The sequence below is a fragment of the Aptenodytes forsteri genome, unplaced genomic scaffold, assembly GCF_000699145.1.
Source record: "Aptenodytes forsteri isolate BGI_AS27 unplaced genomic scaffold, ASM69914v1 Scaffold73, whole genome shotgun sequence".
In the NCBI taxonomy this organism is placed as follows: Eukaryota; Metazoa; Chordata; class Aves; order Sphenisciformes; family Spheniscidae; genus Aptenodytes; species Aptenodytes forsteri.
In genome coordinates, this window is record NW_008796215.1 from 1,862,225 (window position 1) to 1,890,008 (window position 27,784).

The window sequence follows — 27,784 nt, forward strand, 5'->3', positions numbered from 1 at the left end:
ATAGTTCGCAGGAGGATTAGCCATGATTGCTTTCTCAGCCTGGAGAAATAAAAATACCAGATGGCTGATGAGACTTCTATAGGCTCGTTGTGGGATAAATTGTTACATACAAATAGATAAGTTTCATGAAGCCTTCCATGTAATGTGTGTAGTAAGCCACACTGAACTGCAGGATAAACAGAGAAAACATGGCCTTTGGGAAATGAAAGGGGAGAGGCAGCCACATGACATACTCGTTAGTGATTTGTTTATGTCTCATTGGAAAATGCTCAGAGACCACGATGAGGGATGTGGTATAATGAACCAAAATGGAATAGAGTAGAAGTAGTTCCTCCCAAATGAAGTAATGAAAATAAGTCACTGTGGTCCTGTCCTGCACCTTGTAATGTGTGTGAATTCGTCTGACTGTGTAGGAGACTCAGCATCCATGGGAAATGCATGGTCATTCATGTCATTCTGTCTGTGCTCGGGCCTCTGGAAATGCAGAGGCTGCTTAAAAAGTGTAGATGGCTCAGTCTGGATGCTGCAGTTCCCTAGGTAGCTTTGGAAATCCTTTCTAGCCTATGGAGGGCTTGATCAGGATTTACCTATCAAAAATATCATTACCGTCAGACCAGCACTTTTTCTCTTCATTTGTGCTGGCTTCCCTGTGGTAGAAACATGATCCTGTTTAATCCTCATTCAATCTTTGCTGATCCAAATCATCCTATTTCCATCAAAAAAGCTATACATGCAGAGAGCAACCGTAGGCTCTGTTGCCATCACTGCAAAAGTCTTACTGCGTAAAGCTTTCCTTTTTCTGTTTCATTTAATGATAAAGAAACTCCAGGAGAGAGATACATTTTATTAGTAAGAAATAATGAAAAACTATAGAAAATTTGAGGGCATAGGCAGGACAAAAAAGAGCAGCCTATACCACAAAGCTTTCCCATGCTTATACAATAAGATAACATCATGCAAATTTTGGCTCAAGTAACCTACTGAGAAGAAGCTCTGGGGATATTCAGACATAATGAAATTGTGTAACCTCACCTAAGAAATAACTGAAAAAAGAAAACTAACTAAGCAAGAGCTAACTGTATAAGCCTTCATTCAGCTATAAAAGTCATCTATGCAAGAGAACTGAGAGTCACATAAACATGCCTCTGTTCAGCATTCATGAGTATTTAGGACTGTTGTAGGGAGCAGAGTGATCAGTTCCTACAGTAAATACTGCTTAACACTTTATAAAACCATGATTTTGCTTGCTTATACCTTTCCTAAAAGTAGCTCATTTAAGCTGATGTTTTCCATGCCTACTGCCTGCCTCAGACTCAAAATCTGGAGGAAGTATGATCTATATGGCTCAACTGTATTAAAAGCATTGTTAGGGAAAGAAATGTGTGTCCCTTCCCCCCTCCCCCTTTAGGGAAAAAATCTTAAATATTTTTACTGAAACTTTCTGTAGTTATTAACATATTTAAATAGCAGCATTCAGCTTTGCCTATCATGATTAAGAAGGTATAAATGTTTCCTTTCTACCCCCCCTGTGGTTTAGGAAGCAAAGGCCCACTATAGCACTTTTCTTTATTCAGATCTCTGCCCTGAGTGATGCGGTCTATGCAGAATTTTCAAAATCTGGCCCCCCATCACCCATCCAAGGCTGTGGTTTTGCCAGCAGCTGCCCTGATCTAAGGGTTCCCATCCACTGAAAGACAAAGGTCTTCCTCGCTTGCTCCCCCACTAGCGTTTCTGAATTGGTGGTGTCAGCTCCTTTCTTAAGGCAGCTTTGGGTGCCTGCTAGTCTCTTCCCTGAGCTGTTTTAATTCACTGTCCTGGTAGGTTTTTCTGTTTGCTTGCTTGTTTTTTTAGTTCATTTCTTACAAGGTTTGTGAGTTGAATGTGGTCTTGGTGGAGCCCCGGGGTCATCAAAACCCCTTGGTGGTAAGAGAAATGCAGGATTTCTGACCTGCAGAGCTAGGAAAGCAGAGGAGAGGTTTTGGGGCTTTGTAGCCTCCTCCCTTCAGTGCTGGTGGGCTGTTGGACTAATGAATCTGTGCTGTTCATGAAGAGTCCAGACATTCTGTTAATTGGCACGCTTAATGCCAGAGTATCAATGTCCTAAGAATTGACTATTTAAAGCATCGATCTGTGGGATTAGTTTGCCATAGCTATTTTGTTTCAAAATTAAACTAATCTGCTAGTTTCAGTTAAAAAGAAGCGCAATTCAATGTCTAGTCAAGATCCTAAATTAAGATATAAATACCAGCTTCACGATTATCGTCATGCAGGGTTGTTCCCGATTACACAAGTCCTTGGTTAAATAGATGCAGTCTGGACCATCCACAGGCTTTCTAGCCCGTGGCTTCTTCTCTACCTCTTCAAGTGCTGAGGAACCATTTCTTTTTTGCTTCTTTCCCAGGAAGCTTTCTGTACTTGTGAGTGATTAAGACCTTTTGTACTAGTTTTTCTTTTTTGGTCGAGGTGTTGCAGAAGTGTTAGTGAAACCACTGAGGCCACTTAAGGCACAGATTCACAAGTTCCCGGCAGGAACCTCCGCCTAGCTGGAATCCCCCATCTGTCACAACTCCACAGACCCCCACGGGGGGTTTACATTTTATTCCTCTTTTCAGACAAAATTAAAGAAAATAATTGCAAAGGTTGCTTTTAAGCAGTTTCTGCTTTCCCTGAGGCACCCATTAAGCCATTAAATGTCTGTGTGTTGGTTTATTTTCCTCCAGATTGGCTTATTCTGGGATGAATCTTGTTTTTTATTTTCTGGATGTATTTCAAACATTTCTAGGGCACCTTATACTCTTTCAGTTCATTCCATGATGTTCATAATTGCTCCCAATCTACTATCTGTGATTCAGATTAACATGCCTTTTTACACATTTTTCCTCATTTATCCAAATCATTAATGAAATTATTAATAAGGCAGAATCTAGTGTAATACCCTGTAGATTCCCAGTAAACACCTCCAACCCTACTCAGCAGATTGTCTTTAGTCCTTAAAGCTTGTTTATGTCCATTTAATCAGCTTTCAGTCCTCACAGGAACCTCTATGTGAACCATTCTGAATTATTTCTTCCGAATATCAGTCTGGCTTGAAAGTGCGTCAGATAATATTAAAAAAAAAAAAATCCAGATAATTAGCCTTTATTGGATAGTCATGTTAAAGGCAACCAGAAAAAAGTTCTTATAAAGCCTTTTCTGACTGTCACAAGTTCGGCATCAAATGTTCATAGTCTTAGCTGAGAGGAGAAGACTGCGCAGTGATGCCATCCCTTCTCAATTTTTTTCCTCATCTTTGTAGGATCTCTTCTGTTCCTTTTGCTTTAATAATTATTCCATACATGACTTCTGTTTTATATTCCACAGTGTAGTCAGGAGTGTATCAGCACTGAAAGATGGGGAGAAGGTGCTGTGCTGTGGTGGCAGCCTTTGGAATGACCAACTTGCCCTTTCTAAAGTGGCCCCTATAGATCAATGTTTTTTCGTTTTTTCTTTTTATTTATTTATATTTTTTCCATGGACATGCCCAATGACTAACAATCACATCCTACTGACTGAGCTGAAAGGCTGCTGGGGGCTCAGTGCTCCTGCAAGCTAGGTCTTTTTGTTCTGTTAACCAGATAAATGTTTAGATGGTCAAATTTGGGAAGGGTGTGTGTGGTCAAATTTGGGAAGGGTGTGTGTGCGCACGTGTGAAATTAATTGTGGCCATTATGCCTGTCAGGACCAGCATAAGTGTGATGTGTTAGGAGCCCATAGCAGAAGAGGGGGCAGGAGGTCAGGGACAGATGACCAGACATGCATTCCCCATCACGTCCACTGCCTTTGGGAACAGCTTTATTGTGTGTCATGCTGCTCTCAGCTCTGTTATTCTCCTGTATGCGATGAAGGCTTTTGGTTTTGAGGCTTCCATCTTGATTTCTCACGGGTTGTATGTCTAATGCCTAAAAGATATGTGAGTATAGAAGTTATTCTGCTTCCAAAGCCCATTTGTTGCCTTTTTTTTTCGATAGCACATTGTATATGTGAGAAACAGAAACCATTTGTAACAATAATACATGAGACTAACATAATTTACTCCTGTGTTCAGTATGTGGGAACATCTTGGCTGCTAGTCCAGACTTAGGGTCACATGCACGCACAGAGAAAATGCTTCAAAACGTGTAACCCTTAAAGCCCATAGCAAACCTCCCATTCACTTCACTGGGGCTTATATGAGACCCCTTGTCAATGCTAGCAAATGACGTTTTGGCCACTGTCAGATTTTCTTTAAAGAAAAAAAATTGTTTTGTTGTTTTATGGAGCAGGATTTAGGGTATTTTCTATTAGCATTTGGATTTTCTCTAGGGTCCATCACTGAAATGAATAGCTGATGGTGTGGTTCCATACAGCAAAACAGATTAAAGAGCTAGCTGCTGCGGAAGGGCCTGTCCCCGGCCCCCTGACAGCTCACTGCTGCACACTTGCACCGCCTTCCTTCTGCGGGAAGGGATGTGCCTTGGGCCTTCAGCGAGCTGAGGGAAGGGCCAGAATGGCTGAAAATGATGCCTTTTTTTTTTTTTTTTTTTTTTTTTTTTTTTAGAACGGTTATTTTTCAGACATGGTGAGTTTCCCGAGGCAGCTAGCTGTGTGGCCAGGTGGACAGCAGTGCTGACTGCAGGGGACTGGGAGGGCATGCCCAGCTGGTGCACCTGGAGGAGCGGACCTTTCCTTCTGCCAGCAGCTTGCTACGGCACTAACGCAGCCAGAGATGCATTTGCAATGTATGTAGATATGTCAGAGCAAGCTGTAGTGGTGCCAGCAGCAGCAGTGGCCCAGATGTCAGCCACTGAAGGGGTGTACAAGACCCAAGGTGGTCTCATAACGGCTGAAACCGGTGTGGCTCAGACCTGGCCATTTTAAAGCTGGTTTCATTACGTCCACAACGCTGCGCACTCTTCTTTTGGTCTTAATGTAGCCTTGTGCTTGGTGATATTTATTTCAGTGTAAACATTTTAAATTTCCTTTATTGGTACGGAAAATGGCAGATTACTGTTATGTTGCAGTGTAGTAGTAAGAAAATGTTCACTTGGTTGGTTTATTAGCAGTCAATATTTTTTATTATGGCCTCTGAAGAGTTTGTTATTACCCTCCCTGGCGAGATGTAGAGACAAACAGCTGAGAAGTGACAGCTTCCAGCTTGGGATGGTGACTTTCTGAATCCCTCTAGCAGGATGAAAGTGTTCATTTGATCATGTCTTCAGACACCTGGCTCTTTTCTCTAGAGCTGGCTTCAAAATAAGGGGAGAAATCCAAAGAGTTTTTAGTACACTAAAACAAATTTTCCATGCATTAAATTGAGTAATTGTTTTTTGCGGACTTTGAAATAGTCCCTGGTTCTATTACAATGGAACTTGATTTCTTTATTAGAAATTATAAAAATAATGGATTTTCAAGTTTACATATACGTATGGAAGTTTCTGAAATTTTTCAGAATTAATGGGAGAAAGAAAAATGGAGCTGGAGCAGCTGGTGACCACACCAACCACACAAAAGTCAAAGGGTCATTAAAGAAAAACAAACACAGAAATTCCAAGTACTTTTCACAAATGAATGAAAAATCGTTTGTGATTCTTACTGTGCAAAAGTTTAACCTAACATATTTGAAAGTTAAAACCTGAAATACTTTTTTAGTAATTATTTATAGGACAAAAGGGAAATGAGTTAATTTTCTGGCACAGTGACCATCCTGGAGCAATCTCAGGGACTGCAATATAGTCATATTAATTTTCTGTATTTTGTTTTATCCCTTAGTTATTTATAGCTAACATGCCATTCTGCATCTAACATCTACCTCTACAGATGGATGTACAGATAGAGTAACTACTGGAAAACAAAACCATTTGTCGCAATGATTGTGAGACAGCTGTATAGGACATGAGTTAATACCTGAGGTTAGTTAATTTTTCTGGTCAGGAATAGTAGCTCGTGAAACAGAATTGCCATCATCCAACTAATAATGATGGTTTAAAATATATTTTGTTGCAAGTAGAAAAACGTTCAAATTTTTGAGGTTTTCGTTGAACAGAAACTCTAAAGTGTTTTCATTTTGTATATAAAATATAATTCAGAATTAAAGTGGAAATGAAAATCAAATGATGAGAACAGAATGAATCTACACAGTTGGAAGAACTAAATAAAAGATAATCATTACATAGCAAGAAACAAATGACAAACATCCCATCTTGTTCTTAAATACTGTTGAAAGCTTTCTGTTGATTTTTCTCTTTTTTTTTTCCTTCTGATCCTAACTGATGTTTCCAAAAAGCATTTTGTTTTAAACAAACATGCATCTTTCTATTTGAAAATTACTGCTTGGAAAAATATGTGACCCTCTATAGACAGGAGACTAGTAGTGGAGGTAACAGCACATGATAGATGGAAGCTTATAGGAGGAGAAGCTGATGTGGATCCTATTCCTGCGGTAGGTCTGACAGGGCCTGGCAACGGTTCCTGGTGGGGTCCCAGCTCTTCTCTTTAGTTGTGGGCATCTGTGTGGAGAGATGACACGTGAAGATGAGGCTAAGGCTCTGGGGAGGAAATAGTGATGATGGGCTAAGGGGGAAGAAGAGGTGGCTGGATAAGGTGGGAAAGGGATGCGAGGCTGCCCGTCAGGGACTATAAGGTGTTTGAGAAAACAGGAAAGGATGGGGAAAGCAATGGTATTTGAGAAGGGAACATCACCTCCAAAGCAGTACTGTGGAAAAGGAGATATTTGGGCTTTTTCCAAATATCTATTCTAGGATAGATTCCTCCAGAGGATAAATTCTTCCTGAAGGCCTAATTAAAGCCTTGTAGAATATCCAGTTGCTGTTGACACGTTATCAATAGTCAATGTGCTGCATGAGCTTCCTAGAGGTTGTCCATCCTTGCAGCAGCTTGGGAAAAGGATCTTTGCTTCTGCCAATGAAAAGGGGTGGGTGACATGATGAAAGAAGACATGAAGTGCAAAGTGTTCAGGTGTGCTAAGGTATTCTGGCGGTGTGCTGGTGAATTATTTATGATCTGACTTCCAGTATTTTACAAATGTGTTTGTTATTTAAAATTGTTCAGTGAATTCCTCAGGCAAACATATTTCTGCTCCACAGTTCTTGCAGATTACTCAGAGGAACTAGTCTTTCAGGTATTTATTATTCACTGTTGCTGCTTGCCCTGAATGTCACATCAGTCACACGGTATCATTTCTACTTCCTGACCTGATAACTTCCAATCCCAAAGGAGCTTTTAAGAAAGCTGCATATCATCATTCCCCGTATAAATATTTGTGCAAATACATATCTAAATACAAGTGGTAGCAAAGTACTCTCTTGCTGAGGTCATGATTTTGAACAAAAATTTGCCTGAATGTTCACAGATGTTAAATGAAAAGGCAGCAGCTACCCATTTAAGCCAGTTCTGTGATTTGGTAGCTAAGGTAGAATTTCTTTGTGTATTTTGTGGGGTTTGGTGGGTTTTGTTTGTTGTTTTGGTTTTTTTTTTTTATATGGATCGCCCAGTTATATTATGGGTTAGTCTGAGTCTAGATTTCAGAGAGTTTGCTGGTGGTAGGGAGGCAAGATATGCTTTTCACGCCTGTAGAAAAAGTTGACCAAATTAGGGAAGGACTAGATCTTTTCTGGGAGCTGAGCAACTTGTGTGTACAGTTCAGGATGGTGTGAAGTTGTAGATCAGATAGCCACTGGATGTCACTGTTGTTCTGCAATTGGGAAATAGGTACCTGTTCTACAATATCTTCTTTCCTTTTGTGTAACGCAATGGTAATACTTCTGGAAAAGGTAACTACTAAAGTGAGGAGTAACTACGAAAGTTTATCCTTGTGGCTAAGGAAAGGTAGTAAAATTCACATTACTTCAGAGATTGGGGAGCTAAGGATGGTTCTCCTGTGTTGGGACGTATTAATAGTACTGGTAGGTTCTTAATAGCTGAGATCTTTCATGTAGCAAAAATAAAGCAGACATCAAAAGTCCTTTAAGAATAAGTATTTTCCTGTACTGCATGACCTACTAATACAAAGTAAGATTTAGTTTATAGCCTCATATGAGTTTTCTATCATATCTCTCATTTATCTCTTCATTTCTTCTTAGGAAAAGCCATTGATTTTGTAGTTCAGAATGCAATGTCGGAATCCCACGGAGGGAGGCCCAGCGCATCAAAGGTCGCGATAGTCATCGTGTCGGGGAGATCAGAAGACACTGTGGAGGCTGCTGCACTTTCTGCAAGAATGAACAGTAAATCTCATTTCACTGTCACTATTTTTAGGCAGAGTTGTTGCTTTTTAAGTAATGCACTAGAACAAAGGATGAAAAATTAAGGCACTGGCATGTTCATATAAGTTCAGGACTTACTGTGTGTAATGTTCTGGTAAGAAACAGGCCTGAACAAAACATGCCTGACGAAGATGCCTTTGAATTACTGGTAAATTCAGGACCAATCTGCAATTTAAGCTGAACAGCTTCCATAGGCTTCACAAATTAGTGGCATTTGATTTTCCAAGGTCCTATGGATAGACAGGGATGACAGAAATATGATCTAATACTATAAATTCAATACTGTTGCAGTACAGTGAATCTTGAAAGGTTCACTGTAATAATAATAAATAGAGAGAGGATTTGATCAGATTTTGCACTGACCTATACAGGAATATGCTTTTGGTATCAATGTGTGCTGCACGATGTTTTTTCAAGTTTTCTGGTTGTAGTCTCTGTACCTCAGCTTCCTCAGGTGTTCAACCAAGGAACAGTGACTTGCTTTGTAGATTGCTTTGGGAGCTATTGAATAAGGTGTGGGCTAAATAACAACTATTATTTTTTAATTAAATGGCTTGAAAATAATCCAATAGCCATGTAACTGAGGAAAGAAAACAACATACTGAGATTTTTTTACATTTGAAAAAAAGTGAAGATGTCATTAAGTCTGCACCTGCATGTTGTTGACCATGCATGATCTTATTATGCTTGGGACTAATAGAGCTCATCTTGGCTAACACTGTAATTAGCGCATCACCACTTCTGCCCTTAATTGCCTTTAGCCTATGTGGAAGGAGTGATGCAAGTAATACATGAAAATTTACTGTTGGAAAAAAACTTTTTCCAGGTTGTTTTTTTTTTTTTTTTTTTAAGAAGCAAATGAAAAAATACAACAGCAAAGACGTCCTTCTCCTGTGCATTGCCCATTAAAAACCTTTTCTTCTCTTTTCCTAGGGGTATCCCTGTTCCCAATTGGAGTTGGGAACAGATATGATGAAGAGCAACTAAGGACTTTGACTGGGCCATCAGCTGCTAACAGAATCATGAAGCTTCAGAATTTTGAAGACTTATCCACTATGATCACATTGAATAGTGAATTTATCAAAAAAGTGTGCATGGGTAAGTCCAATATAGTTGTAGCCTCATAACTGAAGCAAAACCCAAAAATTGAAATGCCAAAACCAGAATGATTTTTCTTGACTTCAGAAATCAGCCCAATGTTCCTTTGTTAGTGTTTCACTGACTGACAATCATCACAAATGCTAACCTAGACCACCACCATCACTTAGGTGTAAAACAAAATCTGAGCCCTTTCAGCGTGTAGCCAACTGCTATTCTAATCAACCAATTTTCAGCAAGATTTTTAAAACTGCTTAGGCCTGACCTTTCAAGCTATCATCTTATTAATAATCAGGGCTGGTCATTAACTGAAGGACACCAGGAAAGCTCAAGCTGTCATGAATGAATGGGGGCATGCTTCAGAAATGTTACAAGTTAGTTGTGAGTAAAGATTTCAAATTACATATTTTTCTGCACAGACCTAAGCATTGTTATGTGTATGTCTACAAAGAATTCAGCCAAAGTGTAAGAAAAAAAAAAGAGTAAGAAAGAATTAACTTTTCCAGGAAAACAAATACTGGGGAAAAAAAAGTGTAAAATATTTTAAACAAACATTCATTTATTTGTAGATAGCAATGCCCCCCATGTAAGGAAACTTGCTTTAACTCTGGCCAGTATTTTATTTCTTTTGCCTCCTTGGTCTGTGTGTATATAGATATTTATTACTCATATTGTTGTTGTTATTTCTATTACAATAGCATCTACGTGTCCTTTCCACAAACCACTGTCTCATCGTATTAGTCGTTGCACAGGTTTTTACCAGCTTTACTAGGGCTTAGTTAGGTCTCCATTAAAATAAGTGGACTTTTTTGCAGAGCCAAGTACCGCTAAGAATGAGGAAGTTGCAGAGTGTGCACAGTCCAGCTTAGAGATATCCGATCAGTCTCCACTGGGATCACTTCTGGCATTTTAAAATCTCTCCAGAGCATCAAACAGCTGCCATTTTCTAGATTTAAACAGCTGCCATTTTCTTTCTTTTCTTTTAAAATAAGCTTTTAAAGATGCATTTCCTCTCCTCACACTGTAAAATATGTGATTTTCTTGCCCTAAATTACATTGATCCAAGATATAGGATGGGGAGCAGGAATTTGAAACCAGTAACTATTTTCTTATTGCAATCTGTGCTATAACCTATCTATACTAGAGGTGAAAGCTTTATATTTTTATGAAACGTACATCCAGCTTTTCCAACAGCACAAAGTGTATGCTCAAAAACTTGAATGATAGATATCTTATAGTAGACACCTAAATCTGAAAAATTTAGCTCTTCCTTTTGCTGATGGTAAAGCCTTTGCTATGGGATGGGAAACTATCTTCTTTTTTGTTTTGTTTTGTTTTATTTAAGTTTCTTACAATCTGTAAAGTATAATTTTCCCCTCCAGACTCATACAGTTGGATTTCTTGTACGGAGGGAGTCTTACTTTATATATGGAAGTGTACCAAAAATAATACTATTAAAAAAGTTTAAAAGATGTCCTAAATGCTTTCAAAATACATTACTTGTCCTGGAAAAGACAGAGCATATAGCGTATGTGTGCTAGCACAGTATAGTATTATATAAAGAGTTTGTTAGTCAGTGTTTTAATTTCCTAGACACGTGCTTATCACATTGTCATACCATAATACTTATATGAAATTACTTTCCATATATCTTTAGGTATGTTATGAGAGCACATAAACATAGAAACTGCAATTCAATGGGTGCCGTGTGACCATCTAACTGATTATATAAAAAACTGCCCATCACAGTGATGCCTGAATGTAATGAAACTGAATTTGAGTGTTCTTATTGCAGCTATTTTCATGCTTATGCTAGTTGCTCACAAATCTTATCTTGGGGTTACTCACTGTATTTATCTTTCTGCATGTAATAAATGTGTCTGTAAATTCTCATTACCTGCTAATTACCAGAAATATGCTCAATTCATCGCAAGTTTCAGAAGTAAGGCTGGACCCTGCCTCAGAGCTAAAGCCACGATCTTCTTTTAAATACCATCTGGGCAGAGCTGTATGTCAGTACAAGGCGTGCTGTAGAATTACAGCCTACCTATTGCTCACAGGGTATTTTGGGACCAATGTTATTGCAGAAGTCAGGTAATGCTAGCACTAACAAAGTTTATGCATTCTTTGACTCTTGTACACTTGACTCTTGTACTCTTGTACTCTTGTACACTTTGGACAAATGCCTGCAGTCTTCAGGTAGGGATTCTCACTTTCTAACACAAAAAAAAACCTTCTTACAGCCTAAGTCACACTTTTAAGTAAGCAATCTGTATTTTGGTGACCACAGCTTGAAAGACTAGATAAGGGAGTGAGATGACTAAAAGATGTCTGTTTCTCTTTCAGACCCTGTCAGAGAATGTCTAGATGAGGATGGAAACAAAATGAAAGTGAGTGTATTGCCTGGGTCATCCATCTGGCTTTCAAGTTACAAAGTTCATGCAGGATCATGAATAACTTCATAGATAATCTGAAACAAAAAGTGTTGGACAATATTTAGTATTAAGAATTATTTCAGAGGAGGAAAATGCTGGCTTTTGAACTGATGGGATAACTTTGCACGCAAAGGCGACTTCCTCTAATGACACCTGATCTTGCAGTGTGTTGAATGCTATTGAAGGCAGTGCAGAGCCCAAACTTATGGCAGTGTGTGTCTTCCCTGACAAAGAAAAAAGTATTTCCATCTCCTGGTGAAAGAACTTCTGGGAAAGCTAGACATGGCCAAAATAAAGCTGCATGTACGGGGGACGCAATGTCATTATCCAGACCCTCTCCTTCTCATAAAAATAGAAGTGCCTTGTCCCATTGAAAATTGTATAGGAAGATAATTATTGTGTGATAGTCATCTCTCCAGGGAAAACCATCTCTTAAGTAATGAAATCAAAGTTTTTAGTGTTCATTTGCAGAAAAGCTTTTATTAATCCTGAGAAAATGCTCAGAAATTTTAGTAAACCTGTCTGATCTCTCAAAAGTGATCCGCTCTAAGAAAGGAATGATGTAGATGTTATAAATGGTTCAGTTCCTTCATCTCAGGTGAAGTGCCAAGGTTTTTGAGTGTATATGATACTTCATGATTTAAAAATATTAGCATAAACTTGTTATACGTTTTCTTGTAAGGGTCAGTTATGAGTTCTACCCTAGGATTTATCTTGAATTTCCAGTACATTAAAAATATTCCTTTGATTTTTCCCTTGTGAAGACATGACTGTAAGGAAGGATGTGGCTAATAAAGAAATGCTTATGAATTGTCTAGACACAGGAAATATACTTATATCAAAGCTGCCTTACACAGTTGGCCTCGGTCAGCTGGTCAGAACACAGAAAGGCTTTAGCTAGATCAGACACTAAGTATAACCTGGTGGCTTTGAGGTTGACAACCTAATTAAGAAAAAAACAACAACCAAAAACTAAACTTGAAAAACTTTCTTAATTAAAACCAAAAAATAATCACATTCTGTTGTTTATTAATTTGAATTGCATGTGTACAGGCCTCTGGGCTCCTAGAAGCAGACACAGGTACATGTAGATAAGTGCTGGGAAGCCTAAACTTGAATTTCAGACATGTCAGGTTTCATTTTTTTGGTGATAAACTTAAAGCACAATTTCCGTTCTGGCTAGAATGCTTTTGGAAGAAAAGAGGCCAGGCTCCAGTCCATATAAAAATGAACCACGCTTTCAAATGGTAGCCTTTAGGGGAATTTTGTGTTCTCTCTTCTGTCAGCCAGAAAAAATGGGTTTTAGAAGACACTGCCAACATGGTAGCCATTCCCTTTTGGAGCAGGCTGTTGAGCATCCCGTGGTGCCTACAAGGCACCGTGGAAGTGTTCTGCCTCTGGTGTTCAGCACCCACACTCTGAACTCCTCTTCTGCCTCACGGGCAGTAATGTGCCATCACTGGCCTCTTACCCTCTTCCAGCATAGTCCACAAATCCACAGGGATGAAGAATCAAAGCTCCTTCCTAATTCGGAAAACACAGGCTCCTACATTGGATCCATAATATTTCAGGTGTTACTCAGAGAATTACTGCAGGAGGCTCAGTTCCCCAAGTGGGATGTCTCTCATGCACCTGGAGATTGTGGGAACTGACCTCTTGCAGTTTGCAAGGAAATCAGAGTTCTCAGGATCAAAAATCTCAGCCTAAATCCTATCATTATCGTGAGTGATATGATTTATTACATTTTTTTTGTTATTACCTCTACCCTGGAAATGACTGTTGAAGGAAGATTCATGGCTAAGGTCACTGTTAGTAGCAGAAGGACAGAAGATCAAATGTGCTAGGTCAGGCCAAAAATCCATCCAACCCCCTGTATTATGTGGCCAAAAATAGAAATCAGGGAAGAATGTAAGTAAGTATAGATGAAATTTCCCTGAACTGTCCTAGCCTTGAACAATTTGTGACTTAGAGACACACTGAGCTGCAAGTGGTACCTTTTTGTGTTTGATAGTGCTCAATAGTTTTCTCCTCCATGCATTTGTTCAGTCATTCCATGAATTCATGTAAGTTTTTAGTACTCATCATATCCAGTGGCAAGGAATTCAAATAGCGCTAAATACAGACTGTGTAAAGAACCACTGTTTTAATATTTGAATTTGCCCGCTGACAGAATATGTGAATGATTATGATAGATTAAGGTTTTTTTAATGTAGTTAATTCTCATCAGTAGTCTTGTTTTGATGCTTTTAAACAGGCATAAAGGTGACAATAGAAGTGTCGGTACTTGTCTTATAATGGTAGCACTTCATGATGAAGTGATCTGTATAGTGATCTTCTGCACTTCTGGTCTATGTATGGCAGTAAAAATCACACTCCTAAACTAGCAGTTTCCGTAACATGACTTTTCTAGTATTGTTCAGCACTTGGTTCAGAGAAGAACAAACAAACAAACAAAACCCTGACTAAATTAAAAGGTGCCAGCTGATGAACCCGATCAAGGTACGTGGCTCGCTCTCCTGCAGATGCACAGTAAGAGAAAGAGTGTGCAAGTCCAGGTCTGTAGGTTCAGAGCTCCCTCAGAGAGGAAGTCTGAGGCTTCCTCTGGTGTGCTGGCAGGCTCATCGGTTTCAGCAGACTTATCCTTCACAATTTAGAAACCTCTGCTTTTGCTTTCCTTTCTGTCCTATTCTTACTCCTACGATTTCATATCAATTGGGATTTAGGCTTTCTTTGTCTTCAGAGTCCCTGTGTTTTCCTCTGCACCAGGATTCTTGGCTTTGTTTGGATCCTTCAACTGATATTTTTGTTTTAATGTGCTGTGCTTTGCTTTTCTTGTCCAGCTCTTAGATGTTTTCCAATAGATGTTCTGTTAAGGAGTGAAATAAAAACAATTAAATATGTATGGAAGCCAGAGGGTCCTTTGCCAGACTTGCACAGCTGTGCACCTTCCAGGTGCTCCACTTTCAGTGAGTTGTAGGCAAGACAACTATAATTAAAAACCATTCCATTTCTTCCTATCTAAATATTTTTTCCATACTTAAAGCTCCTCACGTTACTTTTCCACAGCTTCCTCTAGGCTTGCAAGTCTGAAAAGTATTAAGCTGCTTTCAGGACAAGTTCCCTTCTCACAGTCCTGAAACATACAAAGCAGGTCCAGTAAATTAACTTGTGTTTAATATGTAAATTTTTATGGCTGCAAATCTGGCAGTTCTCTTTTAGACTTGACGGTATCACGTAGCTCAGAGATACAGAGCAATACTTTCACGTCACTATTCTTGGTTAGCACACTAGTGCCAAGAACGGTCTGTGAATTATGCTGTGGTTACCTAGATATTTTGCCACTTTGCTCTTGTTTTTCATGGGAATGATGGGTAAGCTGAAAATGACAGGATGGGAGATAACCTTGCCTGATAGCAATCATCTTTTCTTCCCCATGTTTCTGTTTGTGAATATCAAGAAATGTTATCCAGTTCATAGAACCACTATCTCACTTGTTACTATTGCTTCTGGACTCACCTCTGTAGAGATAGGTCTGGAAAGGGCTGTTTCCCATATTTGGGGATATTCTTGGGAATGCCGGCCTCGGGGATGAACACTCTGTTTTGAAATTCGTTGAGCCTATTTATGGACTTTAGAGCTCTGCAGGATTTGGGCCACAGAGCTCAGCTTTTTGCAGATATGAATCTTGAGATATTCCAGATTGTGACCACATCTATTTCTCTGTCATTTAGTAGTATGTAATGCCTTAAAATTTAGACTGTCCTTTAGAAGATGAGAATATATTTTACATTTTATTTTTAATTTTACAAAACCACTATGTATATCTAATAACATTAGACTGGTAAAGTAACAATTTCCCTTTGGGAAGGGAGGAACTGTTTTAAAGTTTTGGAGTTGTGGATAAAATAACTAGAGTATTCCACGCCTATCCAGCTTGGAACAAATATTGTTAATTCCTGCTGTGCCATGACCATCTGTGCTCAGAGCTCTTTCTAAAATAATTTTATGTCTTATGAAAACTAAAGGCTTTGACACTTAAAGAAAAGCTAAGGGGAATTCTTTATTGACCGTGCTATCCATGCGTGCTGTAGGATGGCTAAGCTAACAATAGATGGAGTACCAAATACTTCATTCTGCTCTAACAAAACATCTCCTATTCTAGGCTATTATCTTTTGCTTGGAATTTCAGAGTCTATTTCTTACAGTGTTGCTAATTTAAACTTTCTCATCCTCGTGAAGTCCTTAATACACTGCATTCTATTATTTAATTATCCAAAGCTAATTTGAGTAGCACTGCTGTCAGTGTCACTTTACTTGCTAGCTCTAGGAGCGTGGCAGCAGCCAAGTTTTGCATTTTCCTCCCCTTTGCCCATGTTCTTTTCAATTGTTAAATATCCATGTCTCCCTATCTAGCCTGGTGACAAATGGACATTACCGGACCAGTGCCACACTGTGACATGCTTTCCAGGAGATTACACGGTTCTGGAGAGTCACCAAATTAACTGTGAGAGGATGCCAAAACCGGTATGTCACAGCAATCTTCCTGCTGTTAAGATTGAAGAAACTTGTGGCTGCCGATGGATGTGTCCGTGTGAGTATCTATCTTTGCATGTATGCCTCTCCCTCCCCATCACTTGAAACGTTAATCAGAAGTGTGATGCTGAATGGAGCTACTCAGTTGTTGTACACATCAAAGATGACTGAGGTGGGAGGAATTAATGCTGTACACTGGTTAAACAAACAGGAGCGTGAGAGTCTCACTGATGCCTGGAACGTGTGATGCTATTTGCAAGTTCAGGGCCACTGCGAGATTATTTTTTACATTAGCATAGCTACAGTGTTTTATCAGAGAATTTCACACTTGATTTCCAAAGCTGTGTGAACTGGGAAAGAGGATATATGGAAGAAAATAGAAATTTATCTCGGCAAGCTGTAAGCAAGTGATGTATTCTTGGTCCACCTCTAGGCTTGACAGTTTGACCTGACCTCAATCAAGCACATGTATTAAAGAAACAACAACAAAAAATGCTCCCTGCCTCCATAAAACCTCACACTGAGTATTTGAGCAGAAACAGTGAACACTGTGTGATTAATGCCTTGGCTGAGATGACAGGAACAGAAATTAAGTGCACCCACTCGCATTTACAGAGTGGAGGGATTCAGCCTTGAGGCAGGTGATCCATTTATTAAAAAGAGAGGTTCTTTAGGAAAATCCCACATATGTGAAGGGAAGACCTGAGGGAGGAAGATAAGAAGGGAATGATGATTTCAAGTGAAAAAATCAACTGGAGCCTCCAGATTGCCTCAGTGCTTGGACAGATGCTCTGACAACAGTGAAACGGTGGCAGTCCAGGATAAAGGAGGCAGGGATGCCTGGCTGCATGCAGCGTGGTACGGAGCATTGCTCCACAGCCACTACAGGGAAGAGCACTTCATGGAGGGGTAGGCTCAGCCACTGGGTCTTTTGGTATACCTCAGCCTGGATTTGGGGACTCAGCTTCACCTCCTCTCTGCGCCAAACGCACTGTAGTCACATGCTTGATTTCCACAAAAATTAGTCAAGATGTTTGTTTTAAATTACATTTTCAGAAGATCAGCTCCAGTAACTCTTAAAGGCTGTACCTATACAAAAGAATGCATTTCTAGATCCCAATCATGCATGCTATGGCAGCTAAAATTTGCAGAAATCTCAAAACCAGGGACCTGTAGGTGTTATTTTCAACGGTGTTTAGATCCTGTTCAGAGCTTGAAAATCTCTGGCTTGATGAATCTCTTTGGCTTTGATGAAGCTTAGAGGGCTGTACTTCACAACATAATTCTGAAAATTGGGCTTACATCTAAAGTCATATGATTATTTTTCAAAGTAAATCAGAACCCTATATAAGCTTTCTCTGTATAATGTATAATCTCAGTTTAAAATGTCCTCTGCAGAACTGGCTGTTTTAAGAACAATTTCTTCAAGGCACTGCTTGAAATATCTAAGCTGGGTAGCTAGATTTTGATCCCTGTATTGTTAGACATCCAAAATTTTAATGTCCCAACTTTTAGCATTTTCTAAAAGCACATTTGATTATCCAAACACTTCAAAGCTAACATTACTGTTTTGATATAAACATTTCAAAAAGGTAGAAAGATTTTAGTTGAATCATTGTAAATATTTTATAAAGTTCAAAAGATACTGTTAGTGATATCTACCCATAAAAAGTGCATCTGTAATAATTTTCTCGATCCTAAATACATTGATAGCAACATGAAGGCATTGCTTTTGGCATACATTTTGGCATACTTTTGGCAAAACATGTCTTCATAAAGATTTTCTGAAAGGATGAAATGAAAATTACCATTCATACCATTAGTTTATTATTATGAAAAGACCTATAGTCGACTTGAGATTGCTGCTGTTTAACATGAGATAACATTTGTTTAGCTCTTTATGAATTTAGTGAGCCATGATATGCAAAATTTAACTTTTTTTTCCCAAGGTGATACAGCTCGTGATGAAAATTGGTAAGTTTTCATATGTTATAAAAGGAGGAAAAAAAAAAACAACAGACCCACTCAGTTGATCAAAACCCCATGGGTAAAGTACCCTTGTTTCAATGACTACTTAGCGAAACCCGCGTAATGCTGTGTCTATGAAAGCAACATCTGTAGCGGGCGGGAAGGCTGATTCTGATGCTGTACGTGCTGAAGTCAGAGCCGAAACTCACAGCAATCAGTAAACTTTAGAGATGGGCATAGCAAAGTAGGTGCTTAGTAGGAGGTCAGTGTGCTTCAGCATCTCTTTGTTGTTATGAATGGAGGCAATCTGTGCTGCAGGAGCATGGCAGTGCACGCTTAATTTACTCATGATTCAGCAAAGTAGTGTTCAGTTATTTAGAGAACTAGAGCCCTTTCAAATGATTGCTTGACAGTGTGGATGATATGACAAATGCTTTTGCAAAGAGGAAGTACTTGAAAAAGTGTTCTTCTTGTGTCATATGACTGAGTTCATAGAATAGATCAGGAGTTACACCATGAAGGTGTTTGCTTGCTGAACTAGTTATAAATTTTATAGCAATATGATTTGCAACATGTGATTCATGGCTCTTGGGTGTTTGTGGATTGTTAAATGGATTTAAATGAATTGCATGAACACATTTTGTGCTACAGAATACCTATGAGAAATTTAAAAGGATTCCCATTATCCTTAGAAATTTTTTTAGATGTCCATGAATAAAAAAAGGTTGAGAAACATTGTTTTATTGCTAACTTGTTTCATTGTTGTTTATACATGAACTTTATAAGAAGGTACAGTAGAATATCTGAAGATGCCCCACTGCTCCAGAGGGATGTACCTCTTGACAATTCAGTGCCTAACAGTACACAAGATAGGCTTTCTTTCTTTTTTTTTTCCCCAAGCAAAAGTTGCTGTTTGCTGTTTTTCCTGGGAAATTAAGTTTGAAGGTCAATGAATGGGAAACAGATTATTCTCAAATCTCAATTAGAAGCCAAGTAGCTGAATTATTAACAATGAGAATTTTCTTCCTACATGTTCAGCTGACATTGATTGTATTGTCCTTATTATCTTTAAGCAAAAGATTTGAAAATGCATGGGTCCGAAGCATCCTTTTGCTCAGGTTTTGTTTTGGTACTTGTGAGATTATAATCCTCCTTGCTTTCCAGTTTGTGAATACAAGGAAGTGTTTATAACCTAATGACCAGGGCACTGAGCTGTCAGTTGACCATTGGTTTCTCCTGTGCACATTATTTCTCTGCCCTTTCCCTGTTTCCCGTCTGAACAGAAAAAAAAAAAAGTCCCCTGATACTGACTTGTGACATGTGTTTGATAAGAATGAAATAGTGTTGTTTTGTTTCAAATGTAATACTGTACAGAATAAAATGCAATACCATAATAAAAATGCAATGCAAAAAATAAAAAATAAGTATGTTACAGTCTTTCTACAAATAGAGAAGGGATACGTTTTCCCTGCTTTTATTTTTCATATAAAATTTATTCATAAATCACATTCAATATGAGTAAACTTCATGCTAAGGGATTTTCTATGAGTTTATCCAAATCTTTTGTAATACTAATTGCTAATTAGTATTAATTACTAATACAAAGATACTTCAAAAAAACCACGTGTTGAAGTATTTACCAAAGTTTCTTGTCAATGATTTGCTGCAAGCATTTGCAATTCATTACCTTCCTAGCTTTCTCAATTAATTGATTCCACATGCCCATAACAGTTGTGAAGAAATAGTCTAATTTGAACAAAAGTGAATGCCTACATGCCTTTTTTTTTTTTTCTTTCTTCATTGATTTGCAGGTGTCTGTATAGGAAGTTCATCTCGGCATATTGTCACTTTTGATGGGCTAAATTTTAAGCTGACCGGCAATTGCTCCTACACCTTGTTTCGAGACATGCAACATAATGTTGAAGTTCTCCTCCACGAAGGACCATGCAGAGCAACACCGAAGATGAACTGTATGGACTCCATTGAAGTGAAACATCGTGGTGTATCTGTTCAGCTCTTCAGTGACATGGGAGTAAGCTAAACACAATGAAGTGATCTGTGCATTGTCTGCTTATGCTATAGAATTTCAGGTTATGGGGACAAATTTGTTCCCTTTATCCAGTTTCTGTTCCTCTTGCAGCCTATTGTTAGGCTTCTGAGCAAATGCCTCATTTCAATGTCATGATGCAGTCTATGTTCACAAAACAAGCCAGACACATTTCTCTTCTTGTTCTCTCCATTGTGTGGGTGTGACAATGTCAAGAACATGGGATTTGGCAGTGTCTCCCTGACGCTTGTGCCAGAAAGGACATACTGCACTCTGATTCTCCTCTGTTGGCAGAGGTCCTTTACACAATGTTATCATTTGGTGCATGGGAGAGCAGTCTATTCCTCACAAACCTATGCATGGCTGGCAAGCTGAAGAGCCAGTGAGTTTGTTCTTACCTTGTGTGCAGATGGACCTCAGCATTAGAAGAAAGGCCAGCTTAGTATGTATTACATCTGTTTTACAGGCAGAGAAGTATTCAAATTCATTATGACACATTTTCAGTCTCTGGGTTCCTCAGACATACAGGAGTCGGCTAGCCTGCAAAGGTGATCTCTTCTGACTTGTGTGTAGCAATATAGGATGGACCAAAACACCTGCACCCAGTTCTGCATGGCGATGGACAGCCTTGACTTTCACTGAGGTTTATTGATAATCAGGGTCTGTAGGCGGCATTTTTACTTCATGGCATTAGATTGCTAGTCTGTATATACGTGATGCTGAAGGAATGCACTCATATGGGAAAATGTTGAAAAAGTTTATAGAATGAAGGTCAATTAGTTCTGTGCATTTTTAGACTCAATAGAAAGTTTCAGCTTGCAAAATTGATGGTCATGTCCAGATTCAGTTGGATGTTCAAGTACCTCTGAAGTCAAAATATGTTTCAACCGTAAACTCAAATTGGGTTGATTCTAACGGCTTGCTAGAACTGATGTGATGATCTTGCCTTTTTGAAAACAGGTGGCTGTGAACGGTGAAAGGGTTCATATTCCCTATTCTAGCAGTTTGTTTGAAATCACTGTCTATGGAGCAATAATGCATGAAATCAAGTTCTCCCATCTTGGACATAATCTCACATTTACTCCAAGAAACAATGAATTTATTCTTAAACTTAATTCAAAGAGCTTTTCTTCAGGAACACAAGGGCTTTGTGGTAAGTTTGAAAGCTAGTAATTTTAATAGCTTCCTACTTGGGCTTGAATTGCTATTTATATTATTGGAATTTGTGTGGTCCTGAACCTGTAAACTCTCTGGCTGAACTGATTCCCTGTTGTTGGCACATGGCTAATCTATGTAGGTTTTTCTACTATGGCCATCAATGTAACAGCTCATTGACTCCCAGTAATACCTTAGAAAGAGCAAGGCTAGACATCTCTCATGTTTTACTTCATGTTATATTGTTATGTTTTCAAGGAGGTGGTTTGGTTTTTTTTTTTTTTTTGGATGAGGCTTTAACTTTAGGTTCTCACATATACATTTATGTGAGAGACATGTCCTGTGCTTGCAGTGAAGGTGAAAGGTTTGTGAGGGGTACTACTACCTGGGAGAACTAATTCTATGATATCCTCTATGGTATAATCTATTGTATAGATTATACCTCTGTGGCATAACCTATACCTCCTGTAATAAGGAAATGGGAAACAAGACCCAGGGGTTTTATGCCTCCATAGATAATAGCTGTAAGGAATATCATTCATTCTTCTTCCCCTTGGCATTCATTGAGCGGCCCTGGTTGGCTGGTTGGCTCCATCTGTCCTGTGCCTGTTTTCTCTATGTTTGTTTTATTGCTGACTGTATTCAGACTCTTTCTTTTCCTTCTGCTCACCCTCCTAGGGGTGTGTGACCAGAACCACATCAATGACTTCACGTTACACGATGGCTCTGTCACTCCTGACAGCAGCGTATTTATCCAAGACTGGACAGTGGAAGGGCCGGGGAAGATCTGTGAAATCCGGAGAGAAGACAGATGCTCTGAGCATGCAACAAGCCACTGCCGCCTTCTGCTCTCTGATCAGTTTGCAGAGTGCCACAGGATAATCTCCCCCAACATGTTCTATGAGGCCTGCGCAGAAAGCAGCTGCTATGAGGACGAAGCCTGCGAGATGATAACTTCCTACGCTCACATCTGCAAGGAAAACGGGGTCTGCGTAGACTGGAGAACACCCGAGTTTTGTCGTAAGGGGTTTATGATACATTAAAACTGATATAGAAACTATCTAACTTGGTGATGGTGGTGACAATGACCATCTTGTCAGTGTAATATTAGTTTTTGAATACCATGTAATGGGGCAGAAGTTCCAAATCAAGTTTCCCATATAAGTGGTATTGAAGATCTGATAACTGGTTTGTCATCCACTAAGTTGCATATTATGGAAAAAGTATTTCTTAGTAAACTGCTAACTAGTAAAATGCAAGGTAGTTATGCAAGGCTGGAGGCATAACCTATGAAATAAAAACACTGTGAAAGCTGTGCACAGGCAAACACAGCTATGTGACAGTACCTGACTCTGCAGCCACCGAACCATCGTGGGGCCAGGTGGACTGAGAGGCTGCTCTGGTTCTGCCAGGCAGTTTTAGCTCCAGATATCATTGCTTTGGTACAGACATTGGAGGATCTGTACAAGGCAGACAGGGAAACTCATAATTTTGACTAGTGGAACTGCTCCCCAGCCTGTCACTGTCGTAGCTGCACATAATGGCACAAAATAAGACTTTTCTCTGTAATAGTTTTGCAGATTCCTCATGTTCCAACCAAAGCCTAAACCTTTCAGACCATGATGGAAAAGCCAATGTGATTTTAAGTTTCTACTGCAGTGAAAAATGGGGAAATGGCCACTCTCTGTGGTATCTTTTCTTGCCAGCACGTGCCAGCTACGCTGATCAAACCAGCTGCAATTTGCTTTGCAAATCCAGTTCTCCTTCTGGCTGTGTTTTGCTTGTGTTTTGGAGGTGAAGAGTTTGTGCTGTGAGAAAGCAGTACAGCAGGACGTGAGTCTTGGAAATTGCCCAGAGCCCAGAAGAAGCAAGACAGGCAGGCTAGTGCTAAATTCACAGTTGTCGCTTTGTATACCTACTCCCCTAAATTCTTAAAGACATAAGTAGTTCTGCCCTATCTTCCTGGTTTTTTTTTTTTTTTTTTTCTTCCAACAGCCCTATTACGAGGCATACCTAAAGATCTGCCAAAAATGCAACATATAGTTAAGTACAAATAAGTAACTCTTGAGGTGGCTTATTCTACACCTTCTGCTGTTAGTCTGTCTGCAGTGATGGTTACAGACTTCCAAATATTCACTCACAGTGTTTCTATGGTTTAGTCAGGTATCTGAGATGTGTGCGTATATATGTAGGCATTTTCTTTCCCAGCTAGCCCCTCATGTAGTGTCTTGATATCCCAGATGTTTTCCGCATCTCCTGCCTCTCCAGTTTAGTCAGTTCTTGTTGCCTTGCTTTCTTTCCCTCTTGCTGTCCAGATACTTTTCATTTCAGAATTGGAGAACGAGCATCCTAAAGGCATGATACTGCAAGAACTCAGTACATGTTTTGGTTTTGTTCATGTTTTAAACTCAGACTGAGGGAATGATGGGATAGGAAGTCAAGAATGTGAATTTGAATTTGGCCTGAGCCTCCAGTTAGTGTCTTAAATATCTTTCCAGGATAGGTTATTGAAGAACATGTTGCTGTTGCAGACTGAATCTTTTAAGAAACAACACAGTCTGTATGGAATATAGTCCTAGAAAACAGAGGGAGAATACTGCCAGCCATTTTCCAAATTTAGTGCTTCAGTCAGACTTTGCAAATTGTAATGTCAGGGCTGAATGTCAGTAGAGAACCTTAATAACTCTCTGCAGTTTTCAAATTCCCATCTTGTTACACAGCATGTACAAGGATAGCCAAAGAGTTGCCTATTTTAACACTAGTTGCATAAAACAGTCGTTAGTGTCCTAACAGCAGCAGCATCTTCTTCCTTCAAGCAGGTGCATGTGTGCAACTGCCAAAAAGAAAATTGCCAATTACGGGGACATTATACAGGTTACATTAATGACTAAATAGACAGTGCAGCCTAATCACTCTACCACTACATGTTTAATAACAATGACATGGTTCTGGAGTACCTTGCTTCCCTCCCCCCCACGCCAGTGAATCTCTATCATCTTTTTAGGCTTTGATTCAGGTTTTTGTCATGCCATATTAGGACATTTCAAGCAATACAAGTCCTTATTGACTGCTCTGCCTGGATGGGTAAATATACTCGCTGGAATACTCAATAAACACAGAGCCTGTTCTCCATCCTGTGCTCATTCAGCGCCACTGCCTGAGCTTTCCTTGCTCCTTTTTGGGAGGGTGGGTGTGTTGAGTGCTATCTTGTAGACTTCCAGCTTTGTGTCAATGGATGGAAGGAAACTTTACTCCAAGGCGGGAATGCATAGTGAGGAAGATACTTCTTTTTTTTTTTAATTTTATTTTTTTTCTAGACCCTACTCTTAGTAGACTTGTGCTGCAGCAGCCTGTAGCTTCCACTGATAGCCAGGTAACCCTGAGGCATAGAATATGTGCCCCTTGAGCCAGCTCACCCTCACAGTGAATGCGTGCTGAATAGGGTTTCCACTTCAATGACAGTATGGGCTTTATCTTAATGTGAAGATCATAGGGATTTCTAACAAATCACTGCATTGCTAATATCGACATATGTTGGGATTCAGCTTTGTGTGGAGAGGAAGCTTTATTCACCTGGAAATAGGATTGTTTATATAGTAATTAATGAATGGACTGCGATATATTCATTCTGCAGTTACAAAAGAAATGGCAGCTCATGTGGAGGTGATCAAGTCAGCTTTGAACTGTGTAGCTCAATTAAGAGTCGTAATTAGCAAATTTTGCTCAGAAAGCAGAAATACTCAGAAGATAAATGGCAGCAGCAGCAGTAGCAATTGTTAATCTTCATATGCTGATGTTTCCATGAGTGCTTCTCAGCAGCTCTTTAAGCTCATTTATGTGCAATGTGGACATGCCCTCTAGGTACTTGCCAATACTAGCTTGCAGATGAATTAAGTTTAGATAGGTAGTTGATGCCTGCATGGTGTATGAAACAAACAGCTAGTTGGTACTGCTCAGGAAAGCTGTGGTTCTTTGAGGAGGATGCTGGTGGTACTCCACAGCTGCAGGGATTCCTGGAAAAATATTTGCTTGGAAACCACATTTTTCATGAGCCATTCTGGTTGTTGGAGGGTTTTGTGTTTTGTCTTTCATTGGGTTGTTTTGCAGGCTCAGATTAGAAAGCAAATGCATAACAGGCTGTGCCTGCTCAACTGAGGGGCAGTGACATTTGGCAGAGAAGCAAGAACGAGGGTCAGGAGGAGGAGAGAAAAGCAATGGGATACAAGAAACCTTTAAACCACCTCTGCTAATGAAGGATTTGTGTAGTGGAGCTACACTGAGATTATCTGCTGCTGTTTGTTCACTGTGTAAGCAAGGCGTGCTGGTGAGGACCATAACAGCTGAAGGATTTAAACCATGATTTGGAAATCAACAGTGTGGGCGTGGCTTTACAACTGCCTTCAGCTGATCTGGGACAGTTTTTTCTCTTCCTCTTCCATCTCCAGACATGCATTCCCACTCCTTTTGCTGTTCTGGCAGTAGTCCTCACATGCTGCTTGGTGAGCTCTGAAAACTAGCTGTAAAGGGAAAAATAGTGCCAGCAGGAAAGAGCAGCTGAGGTGAGGAGATTAAGGAAGAGAGGGGACTGCCCCTTTTGATGGCAGCACTGATCTAAGTTGGTTTAATGTGGCCTTGAAACCACTCCCAAGAACATTGGAAAAACCCTCCTAAACATACTGCTTTGGGTAAAGAAGACTGTTAAGGGAGGTTTAAGAAAACTCTGCCTGAGCAGTGCGAGGAGGTTGACTGGCAGCTGATGCGCTATTGGCCCTGGTGTGTTATTCACTCCAGCTTCATCGGCACTGGGGTTTTAGCTGTCCTTTTGGCTGCACATGACAGTACAGTGAGGCAAAAGGCAAGACAGCAGTATGTGACCTCAGGAGCTAGCTAGCTGCTAAATTATACTACTGATAAGAAAGGAGTAGCATTGTCGCCTGAAAGAGGTGTGCCTTTCTCCATATATCACAGGCTTGAAAAACACCCCTCCTCTAAATATCCATTTAGTACTTTAACCAAGGATGCTCTGTTGTGTCTGATCTGTTTGAGCCACAAATTCAAAGTGAATCCCAGTGCAAACTATCACGCTAGATCTTTCACTCTGAACTCAAGTGGTTTGTTTTATTTTATTTTGATGGACTTGCACCTCCTGTAGATCCTCACAGAGGTTATTTTCTCCCAACCAGTATCTACTAGGAATAGCTACTGTAATTTAAAGGAAAAATAGGCAGCTGAAGAAATGTCAATACTTAAATGTGCCATCACAGATTTATGGGAAACTTGGGTTTTTTTCCCCAGCTTTTCTTTTACTGTTCTCTTCCCTGTTTGAAAGAAAAGGTCATTTTTAATGGAGCCAATAAACTGAGAATACAGTATCAATACATGATCATAGTAGCATCATACAGGCTAGTATTTGGAAGAATTACTCTTCTGTTACTTGATTTTCAGCCTTATTTTCCCCTTTTGCTAATACCCACAGTCTTTTCCTTTTCATTCAGAAATTATAGGCATTTGAGGTAAGCACTGAAATAGCCAGCCAGGAGGGTGGCTTGTTGAAATACTTGTTTCTAAGGCTGGCTGTCGGGAGTCCTTCATGCCTCCTCACATTCCATAACTCTGGCAGAAGTTTCCATACAAAAAGCAAGCTTACCTGTAGGTCATGTAGGACCTGGCCAGATCTCTGGAGCACAAGGGCAGTAATGTGTCTGAGGTGGCTTTCTATGATCGCCTGGTTGTCATTGTGCCAGTAGGATGAAAGGATGGTTAGGATGATTTTCCGGACATTGATGGAGTTTATCCCATCTCTTGACACTGCTTATGCACTTCTCATTCCCATGCCCCCAAGGACAGAGGTGACTTCAAAACAAGGGCATTCACGTGAGCTCATTTATATTTCTTTTGCAAAACCACCACCTCGTTTCTTCCTTCCTTGAAAAAACATTGCCATTTTACACAGGCACACAGGCTTTTTGATAGCATATCTGGGGTCCGGGGCACAGTTCATTGCATTTTTCACACACCTGGCTCCTTAATGCCATCCAAAGAGGAGGAAGGAGAAGGGGCTATGTTACATGAAGTATATTAGAGGCTTTAGCATTGGTACTGATTCTGCTTGGGAGCTGTCCAGGTTCTACACTGATGGGCATCAGCATTAAACTCTAAAATAAATTAATCTAATCTTGTGCAGAGAAGGTTTACTAGATTTGCTTTAGGGCTAGTGCTAGGTAAGCAAGATGAAAGACAGTGTGCTG

At 39.7% G+C, this 27,784-nt stretch overlaps 1 protein-coding gene across 1 annotated transcript in view; it reads left to right on the plus strand.

The window, feature by feature from the left end:
• Positions 1 to 27,784, plus strand: part of VWF (von Willebrand factor) — a 152,665-nt gene that overhangs the window by 87,092 nt on the left and 37,789 nt on the right. Inside the window, exons 31-37 of the mRNA XM_009288502.2 lie at positions 8,118 to 8,261; positions 9,234 to 9,398; positions 11,745 to 11,788; positions 16,247 to 16,424; positions 20,146 to 20,366; positions 21,342 to 21,534; positions 22,215 to 22,556. Of these exons, the coding sequence (XP_009286777.1) occupies positions 8,118 to 8,261; positions 9,234 to 9,398; positions 11,745 to 11,788; positions 16,247 to 16,424; positions 20,146 to 20,366; positions 21,342 to 21,534; positions 22,215 to 22,556 (1,287 nt within the window). The remainder of the gene's footprint in view (positions 1 to 8,117; positions 8,262 to 9,233; positions 9,399 to 11,744; positions 11,789 to 16,246; positions 16,425 to 20,145; positions 20,367 to 21,341; positions 21,535 to 22,214; positions 22,557 to 27,784) is intronic.